At 23.3% G+C, this 24,897-nt stretch overlaps 3 protein-coding genes across 3 annotated transcripts; 1 reads left to right on the forward strand and 2 right to left on the reverse strand. All coding sequences in view use genetic code 6, as the record gives it.

The window, feature by feature from the left end:
- Positions 1-870: 870 nt before the first annotated feature.
- TTHERM_00378910 (Myb-like DNA-binding domain protein) lies at positions 871-3,244 on the reverse strand (the record flags this gene model as incomplete). Its single annotated transcript, XM_001015472.3, has 4 exons — positions 871-1,251; positions 1,851-2,210; positions 2,849-3,010; positions 3,092-3,244. 4 exons carry the CDS (start codon positions 3,242-3,244, stop codon positions 871-873), a joined length of 1,056 nt encoding a protein of 351 aa, XP_001015472.2.
- Positions 3,245-7,870: 4,626 nt separating this feature from the next.
- On the forward strand, positions 7,871-17,387 carry TTHERM_00378920 (transmembrane protein, putative; the record flags this gene model as incomplete). The annotated part of the gene is made up of 9 exons (XM_001015473.2): positions 7,871-9,863; positions 10,281-10,756; positions 10,807-11,955; positions 12,015-13,419; positions 14,064-14,353; positions 14,414-14,496; positions 14,562-15,150; positions 15,240-15,703; positions 15,911-17,387. The coding sequence occupies 9 exons, from the start codon at positions 7,871-7,873 to the stop codon at positions 17,385-17,387; spliced, it is 7,926 nt and encodes a 2,641-aa protein (XP_001015473.2).
- A 1,146-nt stretch (positions 17,388-18,533) lies between these two features.
- Positions 18,534-24,794, reverse strand: TTHERM_00378930 (Spc97/Spc98 family protein; the record flags this gene model as incomplete). Its single annotated transcript, XM_001015474.3, has 17 exons — positions 18,534-18,618; positions 18,678-18,775; positions 18,827-18,943; positions 19,009-19,374; positions 19,435-19,515; positions 19,571-19,771; positions 19,825-20,501; positions 20,609-20,879; positions 20,931-21,626; positions 21,684-21,799; positions 21,901-22,316; positions 22,381-23,053; positions 23,107-23,238; positions 23,372-23,806; positions 23,887-24,341; positions 24,455-24,574; positions 24,628-24,794. The coding sequence occupies 17 exons, from the start codon at positions 24,792-24,794 to the stop codon at positions 18,534-18,536; spliced, it is 5,106 nt and encodes a 1,701-aa protein (XP_001015474.3).
- Between the last annotated feature and the right edge of the window lie 103 nt (positions 24,795-24,897).

Below are 24,897 nucleotides of genomic sequence, written 5' to 3' on the forward strand. Positions count from 1 at the left end.
TTATAAATATTTTTTTTAGGTTCTATTAGTGCTAATAAATGAATATTTATTTATTTATTTGTATTTTTCTTTTTAATTTTGAAAATATTTTTATTGAAGATTATATTAAACGATAGATTTTAATTTAGGTAGATATAAAATATACATTTTAAAATACAAGCAAATGCTATAATATTATCTTATTTTTAATTAATTTTATAAAATTTTTTATTGTATAATTCTAATTTGTAATCCCTCTTTTGTTTATATAGTTTATTATTTAAATATAATTTAGACTAGACTAGAATACTGAGTTACTTCTCTTTAATTAGACGAGGGAAAATTGTCAAATAATAAATCGAATATACTTTTTATTTAAAATTTAAATTATGTATCTCTTAGTATAGAGCTGTTTGTCTAAGCAATAGAAACTAGCTACCTCAAATTAAAAATACTTAAATTTGATTGATAGTTCCTAGCTAAATTTTTGAATTATTTAGACTTAAGTGTTGATAATATGATAATCTTAGATATCACTGATAAGTAAATGCAGCTCTTAATCTTTTCCTGCAATTTGAAGAGATACTTGTGATGAGATTTTATTAAAATGTAATCTTAAGAAAGTTTTTCAAAAAAATGTTTATGTTATTAGAAGGATTTAATTTTTTAATATAAGATGGTTTGTTGGTTGATTTGTTGGTTGGTTGTTATAATAATAATATATTTTTTAAAATTAACAATCAAAGATTGATTAATTTTTTATTACTTGATGAAATTTTTTTTCACAAGAATAATACAATCTTGCTTATTCACTGAGTGTTAGATCTTTCCTTCAAAAGTCTTCTTTCTATATCATCAGCAACTATCTGTTTTAATAAATTAAAATATTAATCATAAAAATTTAAGACATATAAATGGTTAATTTACCTTAAGGGATTCAGATGGAAGACTAATACAAGCAGGAATACGTGATATCAAACTTTATTGATTGTTTTAACTTGAGTTATTATTTTTTATAGATTCAGGAATGCTGTTTTCAACAGATTAATTTAAAGGAGATGGCAACTACAATGGAGTTGAAGAGTTTGAAGATGAATCATTCAAAAAATTGTTTAAATTGCTATGGAGATACTTATCTATGTAATATTGCTAGAAAGTTTAAAAGTCTCTCTCATTCTCAAGCTTTATTTGGAGTCTCTTTTAAGATCCTTTGCAGAAGAGAAGCTCCTTAATCTTTTGAGGATTATCTTTTTCTTCTTTATGGAATTTGTTCTATATTTTTAAATAAATAAATAAATAAACAAATCAATTAATTAATCAAAAATAATCAATTATTTGTATTATTTTCTTTCATTAAACTTGAGTATTTTAAAAAAATAAAAGCTATTTTTATTTATAATTTAGAACTTTAAAGCATTTTATCTTGGAAATTTTTATTAAAAGTTGTTAAGTGCCTTTATTTATTCATTTTATTTTTAAAAAATTTGATTGTTAAATTTAAAAAATTTCTAAAATTTATTAATTTTTTTTGATTTTCTTATTTGATAAAAATATCTGATTGTTTTATTAATAAAAACATTTTAAGTATTATTTTATAAAAAATATCTCTTCGCTTTGCTTAAAAAAATTTCTTGTTGTTTTATTTTATAAAAAATATCTCACAATTTATTTACTCAAAGAACTAATTTTAATTTCAAAAAAATTTTTTTGCACTGAAATTAAAAATTTGTTTTAGATTTAATGAATTTTATTGATTTAGACTTGATTTATAAATATTATATTTTTAATATTTTTTATTAATTTTCAATTGTTTTCATTTGTTTAATATTTCAATTTAAAAAATGAAACTAATTATTTATTTATTTATTTACCTTTATTTAGGTAACAGTTTTCTTGTCAAAATACTGTTAGATGGTTGTGAAATCAGTTCCAAAGCATTCTAATAAATCATACAACCTTTATAATTCTTGTGGGGTCCACTTTTTATTTTTGTTGTTTGCTTTTTTTCTTTATATAGCTTTCTCCTCTCTGTCAAGAGTTTGTTGCTTTTCTTAGTTTTCGAGCCAGTCACAAACGGAGTTGTTTTCATTATTTGAGCTATTCTTGTTACTAGTTAAATTTGTTAATGCTCCAAGTGAACCAAATAAATTTGAATTTGAATTCTATTGCTGGATGCGAGAACTATTCTTTCTAGGTCTGATAGATTTTTAAGGTGGAGTGCTTTTACTGCTCTATATTATTTAAATTTAAATGATTATGATATTATTCTATAAGAAATAAGTAAAATAATAAAACAGGAGATAGATATGAAGGTCCATAAAAAATAAATTTGAAGTGATATAAATTTTTTGATTAGAATTAATAAGAAAAAAGATATTTATTTATTTAGTTATTTGCCCATTTATTTTAGTTAGCTTTTGAAATTTAAAAAAGTTAAGCTCAATAAAATTAACATAGTATAATTATTCTTATTTATCAAAAGAGAAGTTGAATTGGAAATCATAATTCAAATATTATTGATTAAATATTCAATCAATCAATCAAACAATATTTTTTGCAAGGGCTAATTATCTTTCTTCAAAGAAATCTATTTGATGGATATTTAAATGTGTGATGACTAAGTCAAATTTTGAGCTGAAAAAAAAATTATATTTCTGCCTTGACAAAAAAGTAGACTATACAGCGAGTCTCTACCAATATTTTAAATTTACAAAAAGTATATAAAAATATATAATTTTGCAAGAAAGTATTGATAAATTTTTTAATGAAATGGGGCACTTCACATAAAATATTTAGGATTTTTTTAAAAAAGCAGATTTTTAACTTGAATATGAAATTTTTATTTATACGAAGTTGTTATTAAATTTACCTTTGATAATGTTTCATCGATAATGTCACCAAGAGTTTGTTGATGGCTACCAATTTTTTCATCAATTTCTTTTAAATCTTATGGAATCAAGGGCATCAATTAGTTTTGATTTCCCTCGCTTTCAACCTCCATCAACTTGTTTTCATCATTTTAATCTCCTTACTTAATTCATTTAATACAAAATAATTTTATTTTTAGATTTTGAAATTCTCATTAATGAATCCAAGAATTAATTAAATTTACCTCGTTTGGTAATGAGAGAGGAGCATTTGCTGATAATGAATTGGTGTGAATGTCATTTTAGTGTAAGTTAATAACTAAATTGTTTGTGCTAGTATTGCCTATTTAAGACCAAAACTCTGCTGTGATTGCCCCTAACTATTTGTCAATGTCCATCTATCGATTTACAAGGGGAGCTCGCTTTGTGCTGCTTCAAATAAATAAGTATTTTGTGTTTGATTGAAAGGTTAAATCTGCTGCTGTTGCTTTGTTAGTTGTATTCAAGTAAGTTGTGATTTGCGATAATTCCCCTTGAAAATTCTAAAAAGATGGACGCTTTTTGTTTAAATAATTATAGATCTCGTGAGAGAGATACTTGTAAATGGTTATTTTTTTCCTTAAATATTGCTTAAATAATTCTTTTTGAGATTGAAAGCCTTTATAAGCTGACTTGCTTCTCTCCTAATTGTTTGGTTTTGTTTGCCTTTTTGTTTGTTTGTTTATTTGATTATTAATTCTTCGAAGTATTACTTTTTAAAGTTAGCTTAATGCAAATTGATTGATTTATTAATTAATTTTTTCTCTTGTAGTCTTCTTATCAATCAATATAAATGAATTAAATATGTATCAGTCTATTTTTTGTTTCCTTTGAGTTATGTCAATTAACTCTTTGTCTCTCTTTAGTTTATTAATTAATTAATTAATTAATTATTTAGTTTGCTTTTCTTTTTATTTATTTCCTAAATAAATATTATATTTTTTCGCATTGATTTTTTATCTGTATTTTGTTGCAGTCTCTCTCTCTTTCAAATTATTCTCATATTTCTCTATCTCATCCAATATAAAGGAGCTCAATCAAATCAAAATATCTCTTACTGATACAAGCAAATCTTTAAATTTTGCACATAATAAATAATTACACTTACAAGCAAAAAACCATTTATTTCTTCATCTTCAATACTACAAAGCAATATATCTATCAGATTTTACGATATCTTTTCTTTATGAGTGGATTTGGTGTCAACTAGATCCTTGCTTATTAGCAAAAATCAACTCATTTTTTACTAGGAATTATTTTAACTTGCATATCAACTATTTTTTATTTTTAATAAAATTTCGCTAAATTATTTGCAGGCAGACAGACAGACAGATAAACCTATCTCTTTTTTTCAATTGTTAAAATTCATATTGAAAATGTATTGAAATAGAAGAATAAAGGAATAAGAACATAATTGAATAACTTAAATATTAAAAATAATTTTTATTAATTAAGATTAATCCATAAATTTAAAACTAAATTGAATTAAGTAAATATAAAAATTTATCCCAAAAACAAAAACTTGTTCTAAATTATTTTGTATTTAAATCAATAAATGATTATTAATAGATTAATGAACGAATTTCCCATTTTTACTTTTGAACGTCATTTATTTATTTATTATATTTCTTTCTTTACATTTTTTAAAACATTTGTTAATGCAAAGAAGGGGAAAAAGTCTATCTATCAATCTATTTTTATATTCTTCTTAGCTTTTATTTTAGATTTACTCTACCTCTTTTATAGTCTTTGCTAGTCATAAAAAGACATTTTAAATATAATTCAAAATTGAAACTTTCTTTCTTTAAATGTATTAAAATAATATTTTAAGAATTGGTAATAAGTAATAAAAGATTCCAATAAGTTGATAATAACTTTAAATAATAAATTGTATTCATTTTTAAATAATTCTTAACATATTTTTCAATCATTTAAATAGAAAATTTTTTTTGTGTATTCTCGTAAAAATTAAAACCCATGATAATCTTAAATGAAAAAAATAAATAAATAAAAAAAATTAGAAAATTTATAACCATTATAAGATAAATTGACTAGTTAACATTTAACGATTGAAATTCAACTCTTGAATGTTATTTTTATCTATTTTGTTAATAATTACTAACCTTTTTCCCATAAATAGAAAAGAATTTGGGGGAAGGAAATAAATCAATATATTATAGTTTCTACCAACTCTGTTTTGGTTAATTACGATATGACGAATAAATTATTCTTTCACGAGCTGCTTTAACTAGAAAAAACACTATTTACACTCTAAGTGAGATAGAATAATTTGTTTTTAGACTCATTTCCATTATGATTAGCATTTCATCTCTAAAGTGTCTTTTAGAAAATTTCCTTCCTTAATCAAATCATCTAAAAGCATAAATTAAATACTCTTTAGTATCTAAGATAACAATAAATGTATAAAAAAGTAAAGTAATAGAAGTATAATATAGAAAGATCTTACCAAAAAGAACGAACCATATTTTACAAATCTACTCTAAAATATCTATTATTTAAGTTATATAAAAATCTAAAATATTTATTGTTTTCTTATGTAAGAAAGAGTTTACTTGTAAATCTTGAAAAAGAAACAATAAAACATCAAATGAATATTATTATATTAAAAAATAATATAATAAATTTAACCAAAATACGAAATAATAATGTTTGTTTTTAGAGTATAAAAAATTTACACCAATATATTCTTTTTAAAATATAAAATAATTTACATTTCAAATTTCATTTAATTTTACTAAAAAGTTTCTTGAACCCTTTTCTAATTAATATGTTAAAGAATATCAAGTTGATTTTATTAAATTAAATGCTATTCAAAAAATTGAGTAGAAGTAATAAATTTTTAACAGTTTTAAATTTTCTTTATTAATTTTATATAATAAATCCATTTTAATTTTTATCAAAAATTAAATAGCTTTTTAGAAAATTTGTATATTTTTTATAAGCATTTCATTAACATTTTTAAATTTAAATTAAATTATCTAAATATGTTTTAAATATAAAAGTAAAAATTATATTTTAAAATGTAAATCACTTACTTAATCATAAAATAAATTTATAGAATTTTCTCTGTTAACACGAAAAATTATCAGAAATAAATAAACTTGATTTAACTTGAAACAAAACAAAAATATTCTATTTTAAATTTATTCATATTAAAATTAAACTAAAAACTAGTTATATTCATTATTTTTCTATAGATTTAGTTACTTTTCATTTTTTTTAGAAATAATTTGTCTTTTATCATACATTTCTTGTAAAAAATATTTATTAAAATACTCTAGATCCTCATTAAAATATAAATATGGGACCCAAATCTTCAATCTAGTTAGCATTCAATATTATTTTTTTACCATTTAAATTTTTTAGATCATCATTTTGTTAAAAAATGTATCAAAATGATTAAATTATTTTTAAATTAATGCTTGAATGGAAAATTAAAAATAATGTTTCAAATAATATTTGAATGAATGTCTCTTCTTACAATAATATTTATTTGTTAGAAGTACTTGACATTTGGTTTTCTCAATTTTGTGATTATAATTTTTTTAAAATTATACCTTTAGTTTCATTAATTGCAAACATATCAGTTGACCCTTTAAAGTTGAACACCTTAAATTATTTTACATTACAATAAAAGGCCACTTAAAATCATGAAAATATGTTGTAATTTTTTCATCTATTTACTCAACTTAAATATTTTTTTATTCCTAAACTTTTATGTTAATTATTAAATTTACTATTTATATTGAGCTATTTAATTAAGAACCTAATAAATAATATTAAATTTAGCAATTAATTAATTATAATTTATAAAATTATATAAATTAAAATTTTAAAAGAAAAACAAATATAATAAAAATCATAAATAAATAAATATTCGTTATAAAATACAACTAATTTAAAAGGTCGTTTTGAATATATTCATTGATTTTATTGATAATTAGATAATTCAAAATAGTAAAATAGAACAAATAAATTAAATACAAAAAATTAATTAAAGTGCTTAAAAATTGAAAACAAAAAATTTACTGTCTTCTATGTATTTTGTTTTTAGTAGCTTGAATTCATATTAAGAACTGTATTACAAATTATAAAATAAATTTGCTATAAAAAATTAAGTTTATGTTACAAATCAAAACATGGATTTTAAATAAGGAAATGAAATAAATATATTCAAATAAATTAGGGCTGTTAAATATAATTAGAAAAGAAATATCGCGATTATAAAAGAATAAATCTAATTACAAAGAGGAAAATTTACTTTTTTGATCAGCTTCACAGAATAGCTTGATTTAATTGCTTAATAATATTTAACTGGCATTTTTTAAATAAAAAATTTATAAAATGCTGGAATATCTATCTATAAAAAGTATTAAAATTTAAATTTTAGTAGATGAATAAAGGAGATAATTTTATTTTATTTTTTTTTCTTTGGATAATTTTTTGCATTAATTTATATTTTTATTTTGATTGCTTGTGTTGTAATGAATTCTACTGAAAAATGTCAAATTTATTTAACATTAGATTATAAAATGAAAATGGACTTAGATATAACTTGGTTAATTGCATAATAAAAGATACTAAAAACTAAAGGTTAGTATGTAAGAGCAAATAAACATTTACATACGCATACTGATGTAAATATCAATTTTTATCATGTTCCACTTATTATAAATATCACAATTAATAAGATTCTCACAATTTTTACTTTTTTATTTTAGTTAGTATTTAATTTGAAGTAAATCAATATAACAAAGTAAACAAAATAAGGTATAATTGGCCTTTGGATTACTAAAACAAAGTAAATTTAACAAAAAAATAAATAAGTGTTTCTAACTTGTTTAAATATAGTTATAATCAACTTCTTCATTTTATTTCGCAAAGGTTCTACTAATTATCATTCACTAGTAGTCCTCTTCAAAAGGCAATTAATAAATATAAAATAAATACAGCTCATTAATATAATGAAATCCTTAAACTAGGTTTCTTAGATCATTTAAATTCGGTGTTTATTTAGAGTCATTTTGGTTTTATAATCTATTATCTAAATAATAGTTGCGGCTGATAATGTTTTGAATATTTATGTTAATTCTGATAGCCCATCAAATGGAGATGGTTCACAAGCCAAGCCTTACTAAGATTTATTTTATGCTATGAATATTATTTCTAAGGTTGTCACAGAGTTTCCTCAATAAGACGATTAAAGCTCAAACCCTTAAATAGATATTAATGCTGCAAATTCTTATGTTATTTATCTAAATGCAGATGCTCAAAAAGCTTACAATATGTTTAATCCAGCAAACTCTCCTAAATCTTATTTGATTAATTCTGCATAGGCTGTTAGTATTATGCAATATTCAAGTGGAAGTTCTGTATAAAATAAGCCTACAATTCAGTTATAAGATTTTTTATAGGTTTAAAATACCTCATTTTCACTATTTGGTTGCAAGTTAGTTTTTATAATAAATGATGCAAACAAATTGATGTAACAGCAAACAAAACAAATATGTTAATTAGATCTCATAGGTTCTATCCCATAAGTGAATTAAGTTACTCTCTAAATACTTGATTAGACAACTGGAGGTTACATTCCAACTGAACAATCGATAATTAAATTGGAAAAAAAGTTAGAAGCTGAAAGAAACAAAATAAATAGAGATTATTTAGATAATTAAGGAGCTTAGAGTGAACACACAAATTAGCATGAAAAGCAAGATATCTCTTCAGGTTAAAAATAAGTCTACTTGTAAAGATCCTTTTTCTGTACTCACTAACAAAAGACTCTAAATGCTTTTAATACTAAATCTCCTTCAGATTTGTAAAAACAAAAAGGATTATTAAACAACACAAATTTAGGAAATCAATAGTATGACTAAGACTAAATAATAGATAACAAATTTTATATTAAAAATACTACATAAAATTAAGAATTAAAAATTTAAACTAATAGCTTGAATGATAGTAAACTAAAGTTAAGCGATCCTTCTTAATGCGCATTTAATCAATTAGATATTATAGATTCATATATTAAGGTAGACTCAGAAAACTTTTACAAAATATGGGTAGGAAGCATAATAGAATTAAATTTTGCAAGCAATGATATTTTTGATATAAACACATGTGAATTAAGCAACATTTAAGTCAAAAATCTCTAGTTAGCTAGCGACATAGAAGGAAGTATTTTTAAATTGAACTACAATAGTTAGTAAGACGTTGATTTCTAGAGCAATGTTGTAAAAAATATCTACATTGATACCTGCACTCTTTACATGGTTAATATTTTTGAGCTAAATTTACTTTAGAGCGAGATGAAAGAGTGCATATTTAAAAATTTTACCCTTACTAATTCTTTATTATAAAGCTCTGTTGGCTTAGATTAAAGCGAGTTTATAAAGATAAGTATTTAAAACACACAGTCATCTATTAAAAGATCTCTTTATTTAATTGATCATACACTAAAAGGCAATAAATTTATTAATGGTAGATTCTTCTCAGTATAACCTGAATTATAAACAGAACAAGTTAGGACAATCATTCAAAACATAACAATAGACAATAACTACGCTGTTAACACGAATTCTTAAGAAGTTTAAATGTTTAGTAATGCTACTCAAATAAACATTTTTGATTCAAATATACAGAATAATGTTTTTGAGTAAATAGTGGTATTTGAATCTAACTTCTTCCAAGTAGTGGATACTATAGTATTCAACAACAACTAAGTTTACAATAACACCCTAACTAATTCTGTTTTTTACTCAGCTAATGTTATGGATGCATCCAAAGTATAAATAGAAAATAATTTGTTCTACCATAATTACTAGATCTATAACGAATCTTTATGCATTAACGAGTAAGTTCTAATCCAGTCCACTATGTTTAAAATATAAGGAAAGCCTTCTAATCTCTCCTTTTTAAATAACAATATAAGAGTTGGAAAACCAATTGATTCAAAAAGTAAATAATTTTTATTTTTAATTTTTTCTTACACTTTAAAAATTCAAATCATAAAAAATTCAGGTTATTTTTATTTGAAAATATTTATTTTTATTTTTCGAAATATAAATTTCAGAATGAATTTAATCAATCATTATTTTCTTAAAGAAAAAAAAAATTAAATAAAAGAAAAATAAGTTAAACAAATTATTATTTAGTAATGCAGATATTTATATATATATATATATTCTTTCAAATAATAATTACCAGAATTTTTTTCTGATTTGACAATAATTAAAATTTTATAACACCAAAAAAATGAAAAATTTAATTTTTTATCAACTAATTTTTGGAGTTAATTTATCTGGCATTAATTAATGAGGATTTAGAGTATTTTCTAAATATAAATTAATACTTTAATTTAAAAAATATTAATAGGTAAAGACTGCAACAGTTATTATGAATAGTTTACTTATTTTATGCATATAACTTCAGTACAGTATTTGAATATTTAGTATGTTACCTTTGAGGATATATGCACAACTTAGAAGTATTTTTTAAAAGATTTATCACCAAAATACTTTTAGTAAGGTAATTCAGCTATTAATTCAGATAATTTAAACTCTGAAACGAGAGGGGGTTTTGTTCAAGTATCAGGATTTCTTAGAGTGGATTTCAAAAACAATATTTTTAGAAATATTTTAACATCTAGTCCTCTTGTTAATATGGATGATGAGTTTTACGTTTCTTCAAGGCCTAAACTCACTAATGTCTAAAATGTTACTTTAGAGAGAAATACTCTTCTTTTGATTAGCGAGTCTTCTTTGCTTTATTTCACATATCAAGATTAAAATCAAATTACATTTTTAGACAATAAATTTATAAATAATATCTTAATAATTGCTATGGATAGAGTAAAATAATTATTTTTTTTGATTTTATTAATTTATTATTTTAATAAAAGCTTATCGGATATACTGCTCCTTGCCTCACATTTAGAGGATACAACTCTGTTTTTAACATGTAGAACAATATATTTAGTTCAACAGCGATAAGGTTTGAAGTCTATAGTCTTTCGATGGGAGGCAATGCACTTATTGCAGCTGCTTAAATTTATATTAAAGATTCATAATTTTTAAATAGTTGCTAGAACATCATAGATTCTTCTGTTGCTTTTTCTCCTGATGAAAGGCAGTGCTAGAAAAATTTAACTGATATTGATGAAACTTTTTTAAAATTTTCTGATGGTGGTGCTTTAAATTTATTTGGGACAAATTAAATATTAATTTAGAATAACATATTCTAAAATAATGAAGCAAAAAGAGGTGGAGCTATTTTCTTAAGTGGTTAGGTGAATGACATCTACATACAGCATAACAATTTTACATAAAACAGTGCAATCGAAGGAGGTGTCATATACTCGGAATAAGTAAAAGTTATGAATAAAATTTTAATGTCTGATTTGATATTCCTGGGTAATTCTGTTCTTAAATACGGTGTTGTATTAGATAGTTTCCTTTTCTTTAAGCATTTCGAAATGGAAAATGTCATTTTTGCAAATAACTACATCAGACCCTAAGGATCTGACTACACCTACATGGTTAGACTTGAGAAGTTAGGTAACTGCACAGTTAAGATATCTAAAGTGTTCTTCTTTGGCTCTAATTAACAAAAGTTTTCTGGTGATTATCTGCAAATTTACCATTCAAATTAGAAAGATAGCAGATCTAATGTTGATTTAATCAAAAAGACAGAGGACATGAAACCTATTTAATTTGAAGATTGCTATTTTTACATAGCAGGTCTTTAAACTTCTTCAAGTTAAAAAAATTTCCCCTAAGCTGTTACTATCATGAGTAGAAAGATTGAATATAATCCTGTAAAAACTCCAGTTTTCTTAGATAATGTTTTGTTTACTGGTGAAAACAGTTTGATTAATTTCATTAAATACTTCCCATAATACGGAGGAAACGAGTATTTGTTGCATTTCTTTGACAATTCAGAATTAAAAATAATTAAATATTCATCTCAAGCATTCTATGCTAATAATGTGGATGTTATTATGAACAACACAAATGTTATCAACATTCTACATTATAATGGATGTGTTACAGTAAATTTTACTTTGTTCTTTAAATAAACATTTTTTTAAAAAGTTAATTTTAAAAATAGGTTAGAAACTCATATTTGTAAATAACTAATGGAGAATTTGAGATGAATTAAAAGGCAGCAAAATACTAAAATGCATCTTAGTTGATGATTACAAGTGAGAAACCAGAAAAACACAAGAGTCTAATTCAAAATGTCAAATTTAAAGGATATGTTCCTATGGCAGGAGAGTAATAATATGATTCTTAGATGATCTCAATAACTAACATTTAGAATGTGGTTATAGATAACTGTAATTTTACTGATGCTTCTGCAGATTATGGATCTGCCATTTAAGTGCTCGAATAAGTGAAGAACATAAGCATAACGAATTCCAAATTCCAAAATAACTGGTCAAGAAGTACAGGAGGTTCAGTCTACATATCTAAAGATTGTTCCTTTTTGAATATAGTAAAAAACACCTTCAAAAACTCGAAAAGTTACTACAGTTTAGGAGGAGCTATTTTCATTTACAAGATGAATGATCATTTCAACATAACATAAAATGAATTTTACAACAATTTAGCTGTTTTTGGAAACAGCATTTCTATCTTATCATTTGACTAAAACTCACTAAATTCGTTTTTAGGATTTAACACATACACTTAAAATTTAGTTGACTACATAGCACTGGTTCATCAATTTGCATAAAAAGCTTAATAAAATAAAGCCATTTAAACTGAAAATTAGAATGTGCTATACGACTGGCAATAAATAATCCCTTCCAGCGAAATTTGTTTAAATTTCACTATTTCATAGAGGTCTTTTTCCTACGAATGGAATTTCTAACAGACTACTCTTTAAAATTCTACATCTTAACAAACTTTTGAAAATCTAAAAGTAGATGAGTTCATTAAATACAACAACTATTAAAAGACTAAAAGTTTATTTACTAACAAGTAAAGTAGTCTACCTTAAGATAAAGAATTAATATCTTCAAAAATAGAAAATGATTTAAGTTATATAACTAAAGTGAAGTACGTTTTAAACGCAGTAGGTGAGGATGCAGTCTATACGCCAATAAAACCAAGTATGCAAACACAGTTTTCTTCAAGTTACGATACATAGAATGATATTCTGACAATTTAAAACGATCAGTTTGTAATCTCAAACTAAAGAGGCTATCTACAAACTGTTGCATTTGGAGTTAATAACCTTATCACCTATAATGGCTACCAATAGTTTTTAGAAATCCTCACATAATATAACTTAGTAGACTAAAATAAGAACTCTACTTACAACTTGCTCTATTCTGACTCTCAATCTCTTTCTTCAGTTGTACCAAATTTTTAGTACTTTAACAAAACAACCTACTAACCTTATGCTCTTGGCTTAGGTTTGAGTGAATGTGATTCTGGTTATAGCTTTGATAGGACTTTAAGGGTATGCAATTATTGCTAGCAAGGAGTTTATACATTGGACCCAAAAGGTAAGCTACATTTTTTTATTTTGAAGAATCTTTAATTATTAAAGCCAAAAAAAATTTTTATAATTTCACAAAGATAAAAATAAATCTTGATAAAGTGTTGAAAAAATATTTTTCAAATCTTTTATTCTATTTTTAGTTAAAATAAATTGATTTTAATATGGTTTTTGCTTATAAAATCCAATTTTTTAAAGAATTCTAAGGATTATTTCATAGATTTTTTTAAATAACTTTTCTTAGTAAAAACATGTTTGTTTCACTAATTTTGCTAAAAGAAAAATTAAAAAAAATGAATTATTTAATAAATTTTTAAAAAAATTACAAAAATTTAGAAAAATAAATCATTCTTTATGAATAAAAATCTTTTATCATATTTTGATAAAATAAATTGACTTACTTTAAATAAAAATCATCAATTTTTTAATAAGGATTTATTTATTAATATTTTATTTGAAGGTTTTGAACAATATAAACCTTATTATTAATCATGTAATTATTTAATTATAAGAACCAATAAGAATCATATTTCTTAATGCTTAATTAAGCATTTTTATTAGTATCAGAATAAAGATAATGTTATTTATAATAAATATATTTAAATAATCTAATAAATACTCTTAAATATTTAATATTTTATTTTATATTAGGATACAGTTAATGCCAACCTTGTGTCGCTAATTCAGTTTGCTTAGGAGGATATTAATTACAAGTAAATGAGGGATATTGGAGATATAGCTTATATAGTTCTAATGTTATTTACTGCAATAACAATCCTTATAATTGTTTAGTTCCTGAATCTTCAAATGTTCCTTATACATGCAAGGAAGGCTACCAAGGTCCCCTTTGCCAAGCTTGTGATAACTAAAATAACTATTTCTCAAATGGAGATGGAAGATGCTATACTTGTAATAGTAACTGGATAACTATTCTCATATTTGTAAATACTTTTCATTTGAAAATAAATTAATTGTATCAAATATTTAAATAAAAATCTTAGATTACCAAGAAATTGATTTTCCTATGTTACGAATGCTTTTTCATATACACTGCTGTGTTTGCAAACACCCTATTTGCTACAAGGTAAATTAAATTAAATTTTCAATATTAAAATTTTATTGAATTCTAAATTTTTTTTATAAATTTAGAGGTCATGAGTGTCATGCATTAAATGTCAGAAGATTAAACAAGGTTTATGTAAGAATCATCTAAACATATTTCCAAATTATGTCTTTAATTATCTCCTAATACTTTATTGTGGGCTAGGAGCTTTTCAATTTTGTAAACCAAGTCTTCTAAATTATTGGATTCCCAGTCGATTCAGTGAATTACAATTATGAGTGCTGGTTTTACTAATTTTTTGGGTCTAAAAATGAAATCTATGCTTATTATGCAAGTTTGATTTCGCTTTGTGAACCTCTCTTCAAGATAAGCGTAGTATTTGTAGTTTGGCTTATAAAGAGGGCATTCAAAATACAATGGCTAAAAAATAGATATTTCATCATATCTATAACTTCTATCATTCTAATAGAGCAACTAGGTGTTATTTAAATTCTATTAGGGTCTTTTAAGTGCATTTCTATACCAGATGGTGGCTCTTATATGGAAAGGAACCCCAACGTCTCATGCTAATCAGATGATTATCACATCTTTACAGGTTTTATTTATATTCCTATGATGGTTTTATGGGCTGGCGGATTCACTCTACTGCTATTCTTTTATATTTTCAAAAACAAGGTTTATATTTTTTTTTAAATTGATTGATTTGATTTAATTATGAAATATTTTCAAGAAAAAAATTTTTAATTTCTCATAAAAATAAAAAGAAAAATTTGGAGTCAAAGCAAATGAAGCTGTTCTTCGGTTTCTACTATATGTGTTTTAGACAAAAGTATTTTTACTGGGATGTTATTATTTATATGATGAAGTTGCTGTTGTTAATGTTAAATTATTTCGTTTTAGACAGTGATAAACTCCGTTTTTCTTGCACTACGCTTATTTTACTTGGATACTGTTTAGCAATTAAAATCTATAAACCTTATACTTTAGATAGATAAAATAAGTGTGATTAAATTTTATTCTACAATCTTATTTTCACTATGTTCCTATGCTATAATATTGATAATACTAATAGCAATTCACTTAATATACTTCTTATAGCACTACTCTGCATATCAAATCTCTCATTTTTAGGTTATATTTCTTGGAGAATGTTTTACATCGTTAGATACTTCTTCAAGAAGTTTAGAAGTGGTGTTCCCACAATTTCCAAAAACTCTGTTAAAAAACTGTAAATTTATTTAATTCTTTTATTGTTAATATTTCATTGTAAAAAAAATTTCTCAAAAAGCTTTCAAACAAAAAAAATCAAAATTAAAATTTAAAGTGAAATTAAAAAGAAATTTTAAATCAAAATATTTTTCAGAAAAAAATAGCTTTTTTTTAATTTAAAATATTTAATTAAAAAAACTGAATAATATGATTTTAAAATTAATAGTGACAAAAGCCTTTAAGAAGAAAGTGAAGATGAAGAGCAAAAGAATTATTTAATGTAGGCTGAACTTGAATATAACCACTTAGAAATAGCAATAAAAGATGAAAATAATGAAGAAGTGATTATTAAAGAAGATGATGAGGAAATTCAAAATATTAATTTAAAGTAAGGTGGAGGTATTATTCCTTCCAAAAAGCAAGAAACAGAGAATATCAGGTAACGTTATGAATTGCATCAATACCTTAAGAGTATGGTAGAGCATAATCAAAATTAGCCAGTTTAGATCGACTAGTTACTAGATGAAGATCAAGAAGATTCATATAATTAAGATGCTTCTCCTCATTCATCTAATCATAATATTGGAAAAACTAGTTTCGCCTTTTAAAAGAAAGGCCAACATAACTAAGGTGGTAGCATTCTAATATAAAATAATAGGGCTCCTGCATTTAAGAGTTTTAATAATAATTTAGGTAAACATGAATTCGGTAACAAAAAGAAATCGTTCATGAATAGCTAAATTGGATATGATTCCAGTAAACACTCGAATCAATAATCTGTGATTTTGAATTTTAACAACAATAATCCCCTAAAGGATTCTCGTAATAAAGAATCTGTTGAAGGAGCAAGTGGAGCTAGCAATAATATTAAAGATAATTATTATAATTAGCATGAAAATAGAGAATTCTAGAGTAGCTATATTAGCCATAATTCATAACATGTATAACATGTAGCAGCCTTGAAAAAGAGTTTCATTCACCATGTGGAAAGATAATTTATGAATAAAAAAAAGGCTAAAGCATCAATGGCTAATCGCAACTACTCTAATTAATATGGTGATGATGAGTATGGTGAATATGATGATACTCACGAATACTTACATGAAAATTATAACAATAATAAGAAAAAATGGACAAAAAGCAATGTTTATGTTGAGGATGAAGTCAGATAAAGAAACGCACTCGTGAATAAAAGTGAGCTGTTTTAAGATTAGAGTGAATGTAATCAAGAATAGAATTAAATTGATTTCACTTAAAGCGAAGCTATGGATAATAACTTTTAACCTTTAACGAGTGTATTTACAAATAATAACGACACAAACATATTGGGTTCGAATATCAAAGTTAACTAGCTAAATAGTCACCTATTTAGTGATAGAAGAACAATAAATAATAAGCAGTTCAATCCATTAACTACTAGGGCTCCATCTACTCATATAGGCTATACGAGCTAATAAATTAGCACTTAGCAAGAAGTAGAAGGTGCATTTGAGGCAAAAGGAATACATAGTGAGGGGAATCAAGATGATTCTAATGCGGGTCATTTCACTCAAGATAAAAAATATGAGTCTGACAGTTTTTATTTGAAGGATAAATCAAATAATTTTGATGACGATGATGAAGATGATGATAACGAATAAAAGAGTTACAGAGATCATTTCTTAAGCTAAGAGTAGCTTAATATGAAGAACAAAAAAAATTGATGATTGAAAAAAAATGAGTTCTTAAAAATAATATATTAAATAAAAATATTATTAATATTTATAAATAAAAAAACAGTTTAATAAAAACCTTAAATATCAAAATTTTACTTACAATCTTTAACAAATTTATTAATAAATTAGATTTTAGAATTACATTTCGTATGAATTAAATAAATACTTTTCAAATTTATACTTTTTTTTCAGGTTTCTTAATCAAATTTATTGATAAAAGCTTATTAATAAATACTAATTTTTGTTCAGTTTTTTTAAATATAAAGTTTTTTTTAGCATATCTTGAATTAATAAAATTTATTTTTTCTATGAAATTAGTTAATAATACCTCTTTAATAATATTTATTTATTATGGTATTATTTTAAATATGCATGAATGACACTAAAAAATCATTTCATTAAATAAATAATAAAAAGAAAGAAAGAGAGAAACAATAAATAGTAACAAAAGGATTTGATATCAATTGTCTATGATGTGTGAAAAAAAATAAATAAAATAAATATAAAAATGGAAAGTAAATTTATAAAATGTTAAAATTATATGGATGGTGAGTCAGTGCCTATTTTTAATATCGTAGCAATCCTAAAGAAATAGTTTAACATTAAATATTTATTATTTAATCATATATAAAATGAATACAATAAAAACGCAAAAAAAATTAATAAAATATTAAATTTTATGTGGATTAGTAAGTGCCAATATTTTTAATTTCGTATTAATCCTAAAAAGAACAAAAAAATAATTAAATAAACATTAAATATTTATTATTTTATTATAAAAATATAATAAATAAAAAAATGCAAAGAAAATTAATAAAATGTTAAAATTTGTGTGAATTAGTAAGTGCAAATATTTTTAATATAAAAACAATCCTAAAAGAACAAAAGAAATGACTAAATACTAAATATTTATTATTTAATGATAAATAAAATGAATACAATAAATATAAGATAAATAAATTTTAACATAAATATCATTAAATAGCTTTTTAAAATAATTTTTTTATTATTTTAGGTTTTGTTATAATTTAACATAAAGAATAATTTTTATTTGAGGTGATAATTTTATTTTTTTAATTAATTAGTTTATATAGTTAGCACCTTTTTGAAGAAATATGGTTTAATTAAAATGTTTCAACTAAAATTTATTAATTTTTATGTTTATAATGTTTCTTTCTCTCTTATTCTGTCTATTAATTTGCTTAGGAAATCTTCATAACTAATTTAAAAATGAAATATTTATTACAAAAAGTATCATAATTGATTGCTTAAATTTACTTTTAAAATTTCTGATTGAGTTGGTGTATTTTTTAGATATATTAGTCTCCTTCTTCATTATAATCAATTTCTTCTTAGTAGGAAATGATGTTTTCAAGCTTTTTTGGTAAATAATTTGAAAAAAATTCAATCTAAATACAAAAAATTACTATATTGACGAATTAGATTTATATTTAGAGTATTTCATTTAAGTATTGTTCAATTATCTAGTTAGGTGTTTTCATAAATGTTTTTTATTGAATGTATTTAAGATAATTTGTATGGATCTTTTTTGTTAAAAATGTATTTATTATTTTTAGATATTTATTTCCTTAAAAAATTTTAATTTTACCAATAGCAGCTCTTGGAAGTTTTTGCATTTTTTTAAAGCTTTGTTCAACATTTTCCAAGCATTTTCAATTATATCAAAATATAAATAATTTTAAAAGTTTCCTATGAAATTTTATATTTTATGTCTTAAGCTCTGAGATAACCTTGCAAGTTGCTTTTTAGTGTGAGATGTTTCCATTTTATTAGAATTCCATGTAATAATATTTCTGTTAATTTGTTTCCATTTTTGTTGCAAAACTTTATTTGCGTATCTGAACTTGATTAAATGAGAAAATATTCCTACGTATCCTGCAAGCATTTCCTCACTAAAGATGACTTCAATTATTTATGGGCAGTTTTTCATTTTTAGCTTAATGAGATCTTAAAGCTGATTAATAAACGATGCAAAATATTAATATTTAACTTATTTTAAAATATAATTTTTTACATTTGTAGCTAAGAAATTGTAAGCGTAGAAAGGAGCTTCGTCTTTTTTGAATTCGATAAAAGGCTGATACTAATTGAGAGGCTATATAAATATAAATTTAACAATCAAATAAAATTTAAAAATTAAATAAAACTACTTCTAAAAAGTCCTCTTCGTCAAACAAAGATGATGCTTCATACAACGAAATCAATTCTATTTAACAATTTTCCTTTACAATGACTTCTAAAAAATCATCAATTTTATCTCCTCGCTCACAAAACATGTATTTCTTTAAAAAGGAAAATATATTCATTATGTTATATTTTTCGAAAATTATATTCATAATCGCCTCATTCGTCTAATTTTAATTATTAATTTTATTAGCTTTTAAAAATATTAATTTGTATTTACAATTAAAGCTTAGGATTTAATGATATTCTGAATGCAAGCTTATATAATAACGCTAATAGGAGTGTTGGGATACTTTTGGCAATCATTTAATCCCTGTGAAGGACTCTTTTCACCATTTTAATTTTCTTCATTTACATACTATATTTGAAGATCTTCTATTTCCATTTTTTACAAATTGTCCTTTTGCATAAGTTTTTCATTTTGCATTTATCCTTTTTCTTCTTCTTCTACCATTATTTCTTCACTCATTTTATTAACAATTTGCTTCTGTTTATAAGAGGAAAACATCTTTATTTAATTAGCTAATATTTCTTCATCATTAATAATGCTTTCATCATCGCTTGATTCTAAGTCATTTTTTTTCAATTTTTAAGGTGATTGTTTTTTCAAGTTTACCAAACTTTGTGTTAATTCTTACTATTTCTATTCGTAAATTGATTTCAAAAATTCAGTCTATTCATTTTATTCCTCTTCGCCCTTCCTTTGCTCTTCTTCTAACAATTTAGTTTTTTCTTCATACATTTTCTAAAGGTTAATTTCTGCTTAGTGCTTAGGTGTGATATCCACTTCTTCAACCATTTGATTTTCTTTAAGTTACTAAGCTTTTTCATACAATATTTTTAACTCATTTTCTGTCTCAAATATTTCTTTATTTCCTGGTTGCAATTATTACTCCGCTAATAAATAAAATAAATAAATAAATAAAATAATAAATAAATAAACAGATAAAATAAATAAACAAATTATTAAGGTCAAATAAAAAATTTTATGTAATCTATTTTACCTGCTTTTTTTTCTTGATTAGTAAGACTCGAGAAATCTTATTGGATCTTGTTCTTTATAATTTCTAATTGTTCTTATTTAATTCTTTCATTTTCTTTGAGTTGATTTTGTAAAATAATGGCTTTTTCTTCTTGTTATTCAAAAAGCTTTTTGTATTTGGCTTATATTCTCTTTATTTCAAGTTGGTTTAATTCTTCTTGAGCTTTTTTGAGCTTCAGTTCATGCTGTTCTTTCTTCTGCTACTAAATCATTTCTACTTTTCTCAAGAAATTCTATTTTAATTCAATAATTTATAAAAAATATTTTCATTTTAAAAAGATTACTTCTTTGATTGTCTTGACATAGTTGAGTTTTTGTTCGAGCTCTTGAGCTTTTTTAACTTCTTTTTTATATTTAATTTGCTGTAATAGCTTTCCGATGGCATCTCTTCTGCTTTAAATTAGATAGTTAAATTGTTTTTCTATTTATCTAATCTCAAAAATATCTTGAGATATTTGAATTTAACATAAATCTCCTTTTTATTCTTAATTGATTTAACAGCATGCATTGAAATGGTCTAAGTCACACTATTTAAGCAAAGATAAATTTTGTGAGACTTCTTGGATTCTAGGGAAAGATTCTCTTAAAAACACAGGTAAGTTTTTATAAATAACTTCATTTGATTTACCAGTAATAACAAATTAGGTAAGATTAGAAATAAGAGGCTAGAGGATGTGACTAAAAAATGTGAAAAGAATTTCTTAATCTATCTAAGAAATAGACTCCTTTTCCAATTTATTATAAATGATATTCAAGAGATCAGTATTAGTAGGTAAAGAAGAAATAGCAATTTTTAGATCAAAATTGAACTATGTATTTTACTAATAGTTTGAAAATATTAAAAAATACATCAGATCGATTTCTCTAAATGACTATCTTAACTATAAAGGCAATTCCAGTATACTGCAATTATTTAATCTTAAATCTAATAATTAACTATCTAAGCATTGAAGGCATTCCCCTATCAAGTCAAACACCTCCTTTGTTTTAATTAATTAATAAAATAAAATCATGTGTAAATGTTGTAATTAATTTACTCTTTGCTCTAATTACTCATTTCGAGCATTTTTAAAGTAATTTAATATGGCTTGTAGTCTAATTATTTTTGTAGCTGTTCCAACATATTATTCCAGATATATCAGAAGACTTTCATCTTTTTTATTTTTAATTAATATTGATTTAAACAATTATAACATTTAAATTATAAATTTAAATAAGAGTTTAACTTAAACATTTGCTATTAAAGAATTTTACGTGTTATGTGGGGGAGAGTGATGTTTAATTTCTTCAGGTAAAATTCATAGTTTTATAAATTTAATTAAAAAAGGTCAGAGTGGATTCCTTGAAGCATGCTAATTACAGAATGTAGTATGAAATTTTCAGAAACAATTTCAGGGTCTGTAGTGAGTAAATTTGAGTAGTGTTTATTGGATTATTAAGTTAATTCTTCACATGATTGCTTAGTAAATATTGCTGTTTATGATATTTGTAAGTTTTTATTTTGAATTTTGCTTTTTCTAATATCATAATCTTCCCAAAGACTTGAAGAAACAATTTCATTTTCATGTTTTAAAAATTAATCAAAATCTTTGTTATCATATTGAAATCCTTGCTAGAAAACTATTTTTCTTTATTAGCTCCTATCAGACTTATCTTTTAAAAACTAACTACTTTATTTATTTTTTATTTTTGTTTTAATTTATTTTACCAATCTATTGAAAAAATAAATTTTACACCAAATTATTTGATCCTCTGCTTGAAAGAAAATTCAAGCCCAAAACATTATTGTTATTGTTGTTGAAATTACCACTTAATTTGTCTTCGAGAATCTAATCTTACAAGTTGTCTTTATTTTTCTAATGGTAAAGAGAAATATTTTCACTTAGAATTGTTTAATTCATTGAAACATTTTGAGCCTAAACTGGATTAAGAACAAATTTATTGCTAATTAGGTCTTAGTTTTAGTTTTAGCTTTTATGGAAAGCTGCTGCAGATGGATTAAAAAAGGAATTCTTTATAGAAAGCTAACTTTCATTGTTGTTAAGTTATGATACACTAAGGGGATTTTGTCGATGTGAAATTGAATTTTATATCATAGATACATTTTAATTAGTTTGATTTAAACTTGTGTCTGGTTTAATTTGGTTTGTAGTAACAACATTCTATGGGCTCTAAAATAAATTATTGTTGATACTAAAAAAGTTGCTTATTCCTATTTAAGACTGATTGCTATTTATCTTATTTTGTGGTTTAGAGTTTATTTAAGCGAAGCTAGACATTGGATTGAAATTCGAGTTTAACCCAAAGTTTGAGTTTATCGAAGGAATATTTAAAGAAATAGAAAAAGGCATATTTTAAGGTTCTTCTTGCTTCCTTTGGAAAGCGCCCATAAAACTTTATATATTATCTTGAAAAAAAAGAAATAAACAAAATAAAAACATAATCTTATAAATAATTTACCATCTGTGTTTTTATTTAGTTCAAATACATTTTTTGGAAATCCCGTTTACTCTTTTTTCACTAATGTATCTAGAGAAGAGTCAAACATTTCTTTCTCAATTTAGCAAGATAAGTCAGAATAATTAGTAAATTCTATAATTTAATTAATATATCGTTTGAAATAATTAATAGTTGATTAAAAAATAGATAAACATAAAGTGCATTCCAATAATATTATTCATAAAAATAATGAATAACTTTTATTTTCATAGTTAAAATTAATTACATCTGTCTGTGGTTTGTAATCCAGTGTTCATTTAAGAAGAATATTCTGTTTAAGATGGAATAATTAATCCCTTTCTTAAATTGAAAAAATCTTTGATAGGAGTAAAAACTTCTGAATCATGAACTGTTTGAATGCTTTCGCTTTCATCATTTTTGATATGCTTTTATTCTTGTAATCCGTGATTATTTAATTTATTATTGTTGTTGTTGTTTTCAATCTTAAATTCTCCAATTTGAATATTTTATTTATGATTTTTTTATTTTTCTTCATTTGCAAAATTATCTTCTTCTTCTTCATCTTCTTATTCTTCATAATCGTCTTCATCTTCATTATCCATCATAGATTCGCTATTTTTATTACATTGGCTTTTAACTATCTTTTCAGTTTGCTTTTCTTTTGGAGTCGTCAAGTAAATACCTTTTATTTTTCTGCCTACTAAAAATGGATGAATATAGATATTAAAAAATAGACAAATTATAAATATTATTTCATTCTTTAATTTGAAAATTTATTACATATGGGAGTTAATGATTGTACGCAAGGTTTTTAAGAAATATTTAGCTTACTCTAGAAACCAAATCCATCATTCTCTTTTTCATTATTTTAGACTATGCAATTATTCTATTGCATAGAATTTGTAAATTTAAAAACTTTTAGGTTATTGAGTGATACAACTTAGTCTTTATTAGACTAATTGATATTTCTCTCTGCTAACAGTTTACTTATTAATCTATTAGCAATACAAAATTTATTATTATCAAATGTGTCATACTCGCAATCACTTCTGCTATTCTCTACATAAACATCAGCCATAAGCCTTATAAAAGATATAATCGTGCTCATAGATATTCTTTTTACTTTCTTCGAATCATAATTTTCAAAACATTTAAAATCATCTCCTTTTTCAATTAAGCTTTAAATCAATACTTCCAAAGCAAGAGCCTTATTGAACTAGCTATTTTATCTCATTCTGTTTGTTTTTTAAATATAAAAGTTATGAATTAACCATTGAAAATAGAGCATTTTTCATTAAAATAATGCCTTTTTAATCATTTTTAGCTTTGATTAAATTAAAATACTTACTTAAATGTAATTTCAGTAATATTTGTATGAAGAATATTGAGCTGTAGATTTATTCCTTTCATATTATTTAAGTAAGGAGTAAGACTCTCTCTATCAAGCCTTGCATTACTTATTTTTAGTCTTTAAATAGCATAAATTCGTTAATTTTAAACATAATTTGCTAAACAATTTACCGCATAGACTTAGATAAAATATATGAAAATAATGTATCAATCAATCTATCAAGACATTTCTTTTTTATTTAATAATTAGCGAAAGGTTGGTCTTTATATAATCTCTCAACAACAATAACTAAGTTTTAAATTATATCACTGTTAGAACTCATCATTTTTACACTCATTTCTTATATTTTTAGTATAATTCTTATGTAGATTTTATGTGAATATCAGCCAATAATAATAATAATGATGATGATAATATGAATTTGCTTTTATTGAAATAAA

Source organism: Tetrahymena thermophila (assembly GCF_000189635.1).
Source record: "Tetrahymena thermophila SB210 genomic scaffold scf_8254652, whole genome shotgun sequence".
Classification (NCBI taxonomy): Eukaryota; Ciliophora; class Oligohymenophorea; order Hymenostomatida; family Tetrahymenidae; genus Tetrahymena; species Tetrahymena thermophila.